Source organism: Chiloscyllium plagiosum, unplaced genomic scaffold, assembly GCF_037043375.1.
Source record: "Chiloscyllium plagiosum isolate Xiang-an unplaced genomic scaffold, Cpla_swu_hap1 HiC_scaffold_10, whole genome shotgun sequence".
NCBI lineage: Eukaryota > Metazoa > Chordata > Chondrichthyes > Orectolobiformes > Hemiscylliidae > Chiloscyllium > Chiloscyllium plagiosum.
Window position 1 is genome coordinate 93,235,658 of NW_028270148.1, and position 12,639 is coordinate 93,248,296.

Genomic DNA, 12,639 nt, shown 5'->3' on the forward strand with positions numbered 1-12,639 from the left:
TTTCCCCATAAGCGTCAGAGGCTGAGGGGTGACCCTATACAGGTTTATAAAATCAAGGGGATCATGGACAGGATGAATAGCCAAGCTGTTTGCCCCAGTGTAAGGGACTCCAAAACTAGACGGGAAAGATATTAAAGGAACCTAAGAACCACTTTTTTCACCTAGAGGGTGGTACATGTCTGGAATGAGCTGCCAGAGGAACAGGTGGATGCTGGTACAATTACATTGTACAAGTACAACATTTAAAAGGCATCTGGATGGCTATATGAATAGGAAGAGTTTAGAGGAGTATGGGCAAAATGCTGTAAAATGGGACTGAATTAATTTAAGATATCTGGTCGGCATGGACGGGTTGGACTGAAGGATCTGTTTCCTTGCTGTACAACTCCGAGATGCGCAGCATGGAAACAGACCCATCAGTCCAACTCATCTATGTCAACCCTCAGCAACCTTTGAATATTTTCAAAGCAGAGGTAGGTAGCGCTTGATAAGCATGGGGTGGGGGATCCAAGTTGGCAGCGATCTAAGAGGTCTGCTTTGCTGAGCTCTGCACCTCAGTCCAGGCAAAGTCGCACTTTCACCTCTCCACTTAAATCATTTCTATGATAAGCAAGGGGTGAAACATCATCAAGGGTAAGTAGAAATATAGTCAGATCAACCAGGATCCTTTTTAGGGTGCAGAAGCTTCGAGGGACAAGGGACCTACACTTTATTCCTAATGTAGATGCTCACAAAATTGTCGGTTTCACGTACCAGTACCAATTCATCATTCAATCAACACAGTCTGCAAATAATCCAAAGTTAACCTATTGTCCTTAGTAAGTGATGTGCCAGGCAGAATATTCTACTATCCTCTTGAATGCTGGGAATAGGAAGATAGAGCAGATGAATGCATGCCTGAGGAGCTGGTGCAGGGGAGATGTCGTCACATTTTTGGATTATTGGAATTTCTTCTGGAGTAGAAGTGACCTGTACAAGGATGGATTGCACCTGAATTGGAAGGCGACTAATATACCGGCAGGAAGAGTTGCAAGAGTTGCTTAGGAGGATTTAAACTAATAAGGTGCGGGGGTGGTAACTTTTGTCAAAATATTTTCATCCGAGAGGTTAGCTCTCTATGTCTCTGCACATGCTACCAACCTGAGTATTTCCTGTTTACTTTAATTATTGCAGATTCTCAGGGCTGACTACTATCACTGCATTGTTGAGCCCAGTGCTGAATGACATTGAACTTATACCTAATCAGCATGGCTATATTTTACATGTTTCTGTTCATGTTGACTTTGTTTGGAATTCTTGGCAAGGCGCTACAGCTTTTCTTTATGGGTGTGCAAAGTGATCTGATGTAAATGTTGAAAGTCCCAGTGCCAAATATTCAGGATGGTACTTAATGAAATGGCATTCTATATTGTTCAATGACCTGAATGGCAAGTGAAAAGGTCACAAAAATACTACTTTGGTTATTTCCAAAAATTGCAGCCTGTTGACTCAGCTCAAGAAGGCATCTAATTTTAGATTGCATTGCAATGCAGAAGCATTGCCTATATCAGTCAGTTCTGATAGAATATGATAGCACAAGAACAGAACTATTTTACATTATTAGAAAATCACTCAATAGCCGCACCAGTAAACTAATGGGGCCGGAATCGCGTTATAACCAATACAGGTAAGGAAAGTTCTACAAATAACAATCCAAATTCTTCAATTGTATTAAAGACAATTTGCATTGAAGAAACAAATGTTATAGCAGAACTGACTGTACACTCAAAGATTCAGAAGCTACACCTGTGATCTGCCATTCAGCTTGTGGCGGTCACACTGGTCATACTAGTTTATCAACTTCAGCTACAGTCTAGTTCCCAAGAAGCAGTTGGCAGTGGGATGAATAGGAAGTCTTGCATAAGGTACAGCAGACCAACCAGCTTTATTGCAGAGGTGATAGATATCAGTTGACAGTTTGGAGAAACAAAACAATGAATGTTAAAGCAAGACCTCACACAAGATAATCAAATTTGAGGGGATTTTGTTAGATTAAGGAAGCAACTGTTTCCTCAAAAGAATAAATTTAAAATTGAAAATAATTGGCAAAAGAATTAAATGGCAAATTAGGAGGATGTTTTCAGAGGGCTTTTTAGATCTGGAAAAGAGCTGTGGAAACAGATTCTACAGGATTAAAGATTTGCAGGGTAATGGGGAGGAAGTTGGGATCTGGGACTAAGTTGGACACCTGTTTCAAAGACTCAGTCCAGACATGTTAAATCAAACAATTCCATGTTTCCTGTAAGATTCTAAGACCCTAAACCCTGTCAACTCTCCATTCCATCATCTCTGGTTTCTTGTATATCCCCTGCTACCCTTCATCCCAATTGCAAAGGATTAGGTGCTAACTCCGGATTTCTACACATCTATTGCATCCTTTATTAAAACTTACCCCTTTGATCAAGCATTTGGCCTGCTCTCCATCTAATTGATACTCTTTTTTTCTTACACTTTTGTGAAACATCTTGACATTTTACTACACTAAAATGGTGCCATAACAAAAGTGGGTTGAAATCACTATTCATCTTTCATCCAACATCTCCATTTTTAAATCAATATGCATTCATATCAAATTATTTCCATTGCCTTGGTCATTTTTCCCTAAAATCATTGAAATCTTTAACCCCTCTGTCCTGCATTCTGTATTCTTGAGATTCATGGCTTCTTCACTGAAAAGAAACTTTACAATATGAAACCTTGTATTTTTCCACTACTTTGCAGCGCCAAACTGAGCACTTAGCTGAAGACCTCCTTCTTTTTGTAAACACGACCTGCTCTTTGAGTCCTTGGTTCATTTAATTATCCAAACCATCTCAGACTGATTAGAAAATCCTTTGCCTCCTACACGGTTTCAATCAAGCTCATTATAAATTCCCTCTTCTATCACGCACTTTACAGCCTCAGTAATGAGTGAACAATTTGTAACAAAGGATAATAAAGTAGTTTCTCTGGTATGACAAAGTTGTAAACTGGTGCTCAATACAATTGGGATGCTTGATTTTCTTCAGCAATAATTATGGAGTGGGGAAACTTCCATTTTGCCGAATATTCCATTTTATAAACCCCAATACCTACTATGCTGCTGCAACTATTTCATCTTATTGGAACTTTTGTTTTTGTCAACTGTCCCCTGCCATCTCTGCATCCATGTGCAACAAAACCTTCATGCCATGCAGCATCCATGTAACAAGTGTCAGATAGTCCATTGCCAATAATATAACAGTCACTCTTTGACATTTAGGGAAATGTCATATCTGAATTGTCAACGATGAAGACCCTGCAGTTTACCATGGACCAGAAACTGAACTGGACCAACCATATACACACTCCAACCACAAGGGTCGGACAAGACTAATTCTGCAGTGAGCTGACTGGCACTCCAACTAACAACTTAGCCATGCACTCCCATCACCACCAATATTTAATGGCATAAGTGCACATTGTAAATAAAGTACACTGCAGCAAGGCTGCTTTGTCAGAACCTTCTAAACTCCTGAGCTCTCCTAATTGGGAAGACAAAATTAGCAGATACATGGGACTCTAACCACCTACACATTCCCTTCTAAGCCACACACCATCCTGATACTGAACTATAATCACTGTTCTTTCATTGTTACTGGGTTAAAATCTGCAAACTCCCTCTTTATACCATTGTGGGTGTGCCTAATCTACATAGACAGTGGTTGACGAAAGCAGCTTACCACTACCACGTTGGAGGCAATTATAGATGGGCAACAAATGCTGACCTTGTGAAAGAACAATTTTTAAAACAGTCTTACAAAGAGTTGATCATATGTAATATCTTGCATTTCTAATGAAAGGTCATTTTTTGAAACATTAATTTTCTTTCTCTTTCTGTAGATGCAGGCTGGCCTGTTTATTGTTTACAGCCTTTCCTATTTGTAATGTCAAAGTTTTGCTGGTAACTTTTTGTTCACTGATAAGAAGCATAGAGTAAGATAAAGTAATACCAAATGGGGCTCATCAGAATATGCCGACAATCCTGGCTTTAAAGCTTTGAATGTTTCGTGTGCAAGTTTAGGAGATTCTGTTGAAAGGAATCACAAAATTAGAAATTTGCATGATTAGATTTCTCAACAGTGCAGTTCATGTCAATTAAGAGAGTATGCAATGGGAACTAACCACTGAAAGACCGAAGTGTGAAATTACAAATTTAGGCAATAAATATTCAAATGCTTAACAGGATACACATGGAAAGTCAATGCAGGATAAATACTAGAGAGCTTTAAAAAGCATTCTGATTTAAATGTTTGTGGTGCAAATTAAGGCAATAAATGCTCATAAAAACATGATTCAGCATTAAAAAGACAATATAGAGTGCGCTGCTCTCCTTTGAGCTAGAACCCTGAAATCTCTTTCTTCCAATTGAGGGGGCACCCTCAATATAGTGACTCAAAAACAGCTCCACTGACGATGCTTGGAGATAAAAGGTTACATTTCTGGGCTAGCAATCTCGAGAACTGAGTGTTAAAATCCTTGAGCACTTTTCAGACTGGAGGCCTGTGACCAGTGGTGTGCCAGTCCTGGGTCCACTGCTTTTCATCATTTATAAAAATGTGAGCATAGGACGTATAGTTAGTAAGTTTGCAGATGACTCCAAATTTAGAGGTGTAGTGCACAGTGAAGTTTACCTCAGAGTACAATGGGACCTTAATCAAATGGACCAAGGAGTGACAGATAGAGTTTAATTTAGATAAATGTGAGGTGCTATATTTTGGAAATGCAAATCAGGGCAGGACTTATACACTTAATGGTAAGGTCATGGGGAGCGTTGCTGAACAAAGAGACCTTGGAGTGCATGTTCATAGTTCCTTGAAAATAGAGCTGCAGGTAAATAGGACAGTGAAGGTGGTGTTTGGTAAGTTTTCCTTTATTGAACACAGCATTCAGTCTAAGTGTTTGGAGGTCATGTTGCATTGGACATTGGTTAGGCAACTTCTGGAATCCAGTGTGCAATTCTAGTATCCCTTCTATAGGAAGGATGTTGCGAAACTTGAAATGACTCAAAAGAATTAACAAGGATGTTGCCGGGGTGGAGGATTTGAGCTATATGGAGAGGTTGAATAGGCTGGGGCTGTATCCCCAGAGCATCAGAGGCTGAGGAGTGACCTTATAGCTGTTCATAAAATCATGTGGGGCATAGATAGGGTAAATAAACAAGATCTTTCCCATGGGGTGGGGGAGTCCAGAATTAGAGGGCATAGTTTTAAGGTGAGAAGGGAAAGATTTAAAAGGGGCCTAAAGGGCAACCTTTGCACACAGAGGGTGTACGTATGTGGAATGTGCTGCCAGGGGAAGTGGTGGAGGCTGGTATAATTATAACATTTAAAAGGTATCTGAATGGGTATATGAATAGGGTGGGTTTGGAGGGATATGAGCCCAGTGCTGGCAAATGGGACTAGATTAGGTTAGGATATCTGGTCAGCATGGATTAGTTGGACCAAAGGGTCTGTTTTGGTAGTGTACATCTCTATGACTCTACTTAAATTCTAATAATCAAATAAATCTGGAATAAGCAGCCAGCAACAGTTTAGTGATTATAAAACTAGTGAACAGTCATGAAAATTACATCTGATTCACTTAATGTCCTTAAAGTAAAGGAATCCGTCAGCCTTGTGCAGTCTGCCCTGTATCACCTGCAGCGATGTGGTTCACTCAAACTGTATCAAATCTCAATTTTAAAAAATCAAATACAATAAAACCAAATGAACCAGCTAGAATCATTCTAGATAGGATAAAGGCAAAAGTAATCCAGTTGATTATATAAAGTGCACCTCACGTCTGGGGACTTGTATCAAATTTAGTGACAGACAACTCAAGTGACAGTCATACACCATATTTATACGTTTCGTACAACTTCCCAGACATCTCTAGCAATACCTTGTCCCACTGGCAGGATAGATCTATCAGAAGTAGCATTGCGTATAATCATGTGCAACTGAGAGTGGGAAATACTGGGAGTCCTCAACATTGAGTCTGGATCTCGTGAAGTCCCATGATATCGCATTAAGCTTAAATCAGGAAACATGCTGATTTCACCTACTACCCTCCCTCAGCTGATACTCCATGTTGAACCCCAGGTGGAAGCAAGTATCTAGGATGGACATGACCATCATCATGGACATGAAATTCTAAGTGGCGAAAGTGAGGTCTACAGATGCTGGAGATCAGAGCTGAAAATGTGTTGCTGGAACAGCGCAGGTCAGGCAGCATCCAGGGAACAGGAGAATCGATGTTTCGGGCATAAGCCCTTCTTCAGGATTCCTGAAGAAGGGCTTATGCCCGAAACGTCAATTCTCCTGTTCCCTGGATGCTGCCTGACCTGCTGCGCTGTTCCAGCAACACATTTTCAGCTATGAAATTCTAAGTCTACATTGAGGACATCCTTTAATGTGACACTATCAGCATGCTAATTGGATTGATTCAGAACCGATATACTACCTCAACATTGGGAAATCAGGACAGTTTGCTATTTCACTATATTCAACCACAATCCATAAACAACTTCACTCACTCTGATACCACCATCAAATCAGGGTACTGAACCCTGGTTCAAAAAGAAACGTAGTGAGGATGCTAGGAGCATGTGTGATACATATATTATAAATCCAATTCTCTTTTCAATATTACTGCGTTGAATCTGCGTCCTCCATCTCTTCAACCAGTTCATTTCAAATCATTATGCCAGCTGCATAAGACCTTTCACTTCATTACTCCTGCTTCTTTTCCCAAAATACCTTCAATTTGTCCCCTCTTTTGTAATAATTAAGAGAACAGAGATCGAGAACACACACTGGATTATCAACACCAAGCTCACCGGGATCAAATTTATGAGAGAGGAGGAAACCAACCAATTCCAATTCCCATTCCTGGATGTGATGGTAGAATGAACACAGAATGGTGAATGAACAAAAGTGTACAGAAAAACCACACACACAGATCAGATCCTGAACTACAACAGCAACCACCCAAACACACACAAGAGAAGCTGCATTAGGACCCTGTTCAAAAGGGCTACAACAAACTGCAGCACTCCCTGCTTGCAAAAAGAGGAAGAACACCTCTACAAAGTCTTCGCCAAGAATGGATATCCCCGCAACTTTATCCATAGATGCCTAATAGACAAATAATGCAACAAGGATGTGCCATGACCTAACACACGAGCCAAGCTAGCTTATGTAAAAAAAAAACACTCATGGAACTAATAGCCAGACTTCTCCAACCAGATTCATGACAGCCCATAAACTGACAGCCATGCTCAGACAACAACTCACCAAAACAAAAGACCCACTACCCATCATATGCAAAACAAATGTAGCTTACAAGATTCCATGCAAAGATTGCATGAAACACTATATAAAACAAACAGGCAGACAACTAGCAATCCGCATCCATGAACGTCAATAAGCCACGAAACATAATAACCAGCTATCCCTAGTAGCCATACGTATGAATGACAAGGACGACAAATTTGACTGGGACAAACAATAATAGGACAAACTAAACAGAGGACAGCCGGATAATTTCGAGAAGCATGGCAGTCATCCATGGACTCCAATAAATACATTGTAGTGGTATATTGGGTCTCGGTCATGAATAACCAAAACGAGCAACCTGAAGCAGCAGGAACAGAACTAAATTAATTCCAGAAGACAGTACAGCAGCACTTCACAGGAGGCTCTAACGCATTTAAGATGTCACCTAGACAGGGGACAAAATGTCTGCAAATCAACTTCCCAGCTCAGCGAACATACCCACAACTGCAGCAACCGGCACTTGAGCTACAAATCTTTACACAACCCTTGATCTGTCCCTTCTGGTTATCGACCGTTCTGCCAGTCTAAACAGCTTCGGATTATTTACTACTTTAAAACCTAGTATACCAGCGAACATCCCTATTAAATTTCCTTTTATTCTAGTCAAAGAACAATGAAGCTGCTATATATAATCTCGCTACGAAACTCAAATCCCTTAACCTTGGTCTTCTTCTAGCACAGAATTGGACATAGACAACATTCTGGCCGACATCTAACCAAAAATTCATAATTTGGAGGTTAGAATGGGGTGGGCAAAGTTAAAAATCAGGTAATAGCCCAAAGGCTTATTTGCAAGTACAAACTTTCAGAGTGCTGCTCCTTCATCAGGTAGTTGTGAAGTGGGATCATAAGGCAGAATTTATAGCAAAGGATTACAGTGTCATACAACTGAAATGATATATTGAAAAACCTAGATTTTTGTTAAGTCTCTCATCTTTTAGAATGGATTACAGGTTTCACTTCATTAATATGTAAATCCCAGAACTTCTTTTAAGTCACATTCTCAAGATAAGTTAAGGTTTTATTTTAGAAAGTGACATCTCAGCTCAGCCAATGCATTAAGGGTGACAGGCATGGGTTGCAACCGATAGGGTACCCTTCGTTGTCCACTACTTTCCGAGAGCTGAAAAACTACGCATGTTCTTCGCAGAAAAATGTGTTGCTGGAAAAGCGCAAGTCAGGCAGCATCCAAGGAGCAAGAGAATTGACGTTTCGGGCATAAGCCCTTCTTCAGGAATCATTATGCCCGAAACATTGATTCTCCTGCTCCTTGGATGCTGCCTGACCTGCTGCACTTTTCCATCAACACATTTTTCAGCTCTGATCTCCAGCATCTGCAGTCCTCACTTTCTCTATGTTCTTCGCAGCCTGGAACACATTACCGATGAGGGTGAACACATTGCCAAGACCTTCCCTACACCTCCACTTTTCGCCCTTAATAAAACCACCAAACCTTAAACGGATCATTGTTCGCAGCAAACTGCCTGGCTTTCAGGACATCAACCACAACACCATACAACCCTGCCATGGCAAACACTGGAAGGCAAATACAGTGTCAGAGTGTTGACACAGATACCACCATTAAATGTGAGGACACCACACACCATGCATATGGCAGGTACTTGTGTGACTCAGCCAACATGGTCTCTCATATGCTGCAGGCCAGGAGCCCCAAGTCATGGTACATTGGTGAGACCAAGCAGACACCACACAGCGGATAAATGGACACCGTGCAACAGTCTCTAGACAGGGGTGTCCGTCCCAGTCAGGGAACTCTCCAGCGGTCGTGGACATTCAGCCTCTGATCTTCGGGTAACCATCCTCCAAGGCATGGTTGCTTAGTGGTTGCACTGCTGCCTCACTGCGCCAGGGACCCAGGTTCAATTCCTGTCTCAGACAACTGTGTGTGGAGTTTGCACAGTCTCCCTGTGTCTGTGGATTTTTTCTGGGTGCTACGGTTTCCTCCCACATTCCTAAGATGTGCAGGTTAAGTGGGTTGGCTATGCTAAATTGCGTATAGTGTTCAGGGATATGTAGGCTAGGTGTATTAGTCGGGGGTAAATATAGGGTACGGGGAATAGGTTTGGATGTGTTACTCTTCATAGGGTCGGTGTGCACTTGTTGGCTGAAAGGCCAGTTTCCACACTGTAGGGATTCTGTCAGATAGACTTCGGGATAGGCAACAACACAAAGTGATTGAGAAGAGGCTGATAGCCAAGTTCGGTACCTTGCAGGTGACCCCACTACACTAAATATTCTCTCTCTCACACAGAATAAATGTTCACACAGACCCTCTCTCATACACATACACCCCCTTACACAGGCTTACACCCCATCACACTCACTTTACCAAGCTTGCACACACAGAAACACACACACACATTCCCCTGAACATGCAAATACACAAGTCTATATTGGGTGAATTTGTATTTGCAGACACATTCTATTTTGCTTAAAAAATGCAATCTGCAGGCAGTTAATCCATGTAATATTTTGTGAATTCTACTTTGGAAATAGAACCAGTCTGACTCAAGATTGGAATACAGATTCTAACCTCACACCTTTAATGCATTGTCTGAGCTGAGATGACAGCTTTTTTTTAATAAAACCTTAAGTTATCTCGAGAATGTGACTTAAAAGTAGTTCTGGAATATAATTATTAATGAACCGAAACCTGCAACCCACTCTAAAAGATGAGATTTAATAACAAAATATAGGTTTGTTCAATATATCATTTCAGTCGCATGATATTGTAATTTTTTTTGCTATAAATTCTGCGTATTATGGTCCTGCTTCACAGCTACATGATGAAGGAGTAGTGCTCCGAAAGCTAATACTTCCAAATAAACCCATTGATTATAAGCTGGTGTTGTGTGATTTTTAACAATAATTTATGAAGATTTAGCATCAGGACTCAAAGTACATAGGGAGGGGTTGGTGCAGCAAATTTGTTCCCAAAAGCCCTTAAAACATCTGAGATATTTTAATCATGTGGGGTGGCCAGAGAGAAGTCATCCCCATACCCAGAATAGAGAATCTTAGAGAAGTAGTTTATCCAGAGATCCTGTGTCTCTCCAGCTCCTTCGATAATACGTTGCCTCTCTCCTGCCTTGCCCTGCTTAATGTAATTTCCCTATACCTGTACTCTGAACCTTTAATTCTAAAGCTATGAATGCCATGTTTTTGTTTAAAAAAGCAACTGCAACATGCCCTATCACTTTCAAAGATTTATCTATATTGTAACAATTATGAGGTTTAAAACACTGCTATATTATGGGGCTCTAATGTTAAGGTAAAGGAAAGAAAGGAGTCATGTGACCATGTTGGAATCTGATTCACAGCTTGAAAACAATAAATGCTGGAGATCAGAGTGTCAGACAGCATCCATGGTAAGACAGCAAGCTAACGTCTCGAGTCTACTTGAAGAGTTGTCTAGATTCAAAATGTTAGCTTGTTCTCTACTCTCCATGAGTGCTTTCTGACCCTCAGATCTCCAGTAGTTGTTGTTTTCAGTACCAATTCCGGCATCTGAAGTAATTTGCTCTCACAGTAAGCCTCCATCCTCAAATGCCCTCAAGCATGAGTTGGTGAACTGCATTTTTAAAGTGTGTGGTGTGGGTACACCCATGGAGTTCTGGGATTCTCGACCCAATAATCTCAGTCTCCCAAAGTGAGAAAGATGTTTATGGACATTAAGTTGTAAACAGATCTTTTTATTCATTCACAGGATGAGGGTATCGCCAGCTAGCCAGCATTCATTGTCTACCCCTAAGTTAAGAGTCAACCACATAGCTGTGGGCCTGGAGTCACACGCAGGCCAGACCAAGTAAGGACAGCAGTTTCCTTCCCTAAAGGGCATTAGGGGACCAGATGGGTTTTTCCGACAATCGACAATGGTTTTGTGGTCATTGTTAGACTATTAATTCCAGATTTTTTTTAATGTTATTGAATTCAATTCCACCCATTTGCCATGGCAGGATTCTAATATGGTCTCCAGAACGTTACCTGGGTTCTGGGTTAACAGTCCAGTGATAATGCCACTCGGCCCTCACCTCCCCATACAGCATTATTACTCAAACTACAGTTACTAATTGCAATTAAAAAGTATTGGAGCAGGGGTCATGTTTCTCAGTATCAGTTTCCACATCTCAGCAATTTTGCAAAGTAGCTGGAAACAAATACCTACCATTTGGCAACTTGGTAAACTTGAAGACATGAATGCGTGTCCCAGTACTGCCAGCATCAAACATAATTCCATAGAAGTCTTGAGGCACAGGTTGTCCAAGTGCTGCCTGAATGCCAAATCCGAGCCCATTTTGTGTTCTTTGAAAAGGTCGCTTTTGATACACATATATTAATATGCATACGAAAAGGACAAACACATATGCAACTTTTGGTACCTTCATGGCTCCCAACATTTAAAATCATTTTTTTTGGCTGCAGATTCAAGCACAATTTGCACAACTCATTGTAGAATCTGTAATAAAAGTTAGTTTAAATAATTAACCAGTTTCAAATATTTAAGACATTTTCTCAAGCTGGACAGCGAAAGTTTTCTTGCTTTTTAATCAGCAGTGCGTAGCCTTGCAAAATTCTCAAAGTAGCAAAATTTAAAACCAAACAAATCCAGGTAATCAATGCTGGATTAATTGTAACATGTACTAAAATTCAGTATAATGCTGCACTGCTGAGGCAGAGTGGGACCAATAACCGAAATGACCCTTTCAAAAGTTGATGTTACACCCTTTATCTGTTCTGACACATATGTGACACCAGTCTTAGAGGCTAGTTGACTCTGAAGGGACATGGCAACTTACTCAGCCTTAGAAGGAAAACTTCTGATGGGCAATTAATGTGAGCTTTGCCAGCAACATCCACATCAAAAGAATGGGTAAAGAACAAAAAAACGATTTGGCCCAGCACACGCAAAACTCACACCAAACTGTGTTCAGCATTCGCAAATGTGAATGAAAATGACAATTTTATAGTCTTTGGCTTCTCTTTAGCAGGGGTGGGGGGGGGGGGGGGGGGGGGGGGGGAGGAGAGGTGTATTTTCTAATCTATTTATAATGCCTGGTTGAAACATTGAAAATAGCGATAGGTCAGTGGATCAGGGCTACCTTTGAAGTTCCATTGGATCATAACTGGTCAGTCTCGTTATTATTTTCCTGCAATATCCCTATATCGCTTTTTACCTTAATCTAGAAATCCATTAATTTTTGAGATGAGGAATACACTTAGTGAGCCTCCTCAACTCTCCAGT

At 40.8% G+C, this 12,639-nt stretch overlaps 1 protein-coding gene across 1 annotated transcript in view; it reads right to left on the minus strand.

Annotated features, from left to right (window-relative positions):
* entpd6 (ectonucleoside triphosphate diphosphohydrolase 6) overlaps window positions 1-12,639 on the minus strand; it is a 54,763-nt gene that overhangs the window by 39,796 nt on the left and 2,328 nt on the right. Inside the window, exons 2-3 of the mRNA XM_043696428.2 lie at window positions 11,563-11,853; window positions 4,011-4,087 (exon numbers count right to left, since the gene is read on the minus strand). Coding sequence (XP_043552363.1) covers window positions 4,011-4,087; window positions 11,563-11,794 — 309 coding nt within the window. The 5' untranslated portion in view covers window positions 11,795-11,853. The remainder of the gene's footprint in view (window positions 1-4,010; window positions 4,088-11,562; window positions 11,854-12,639) is intronic.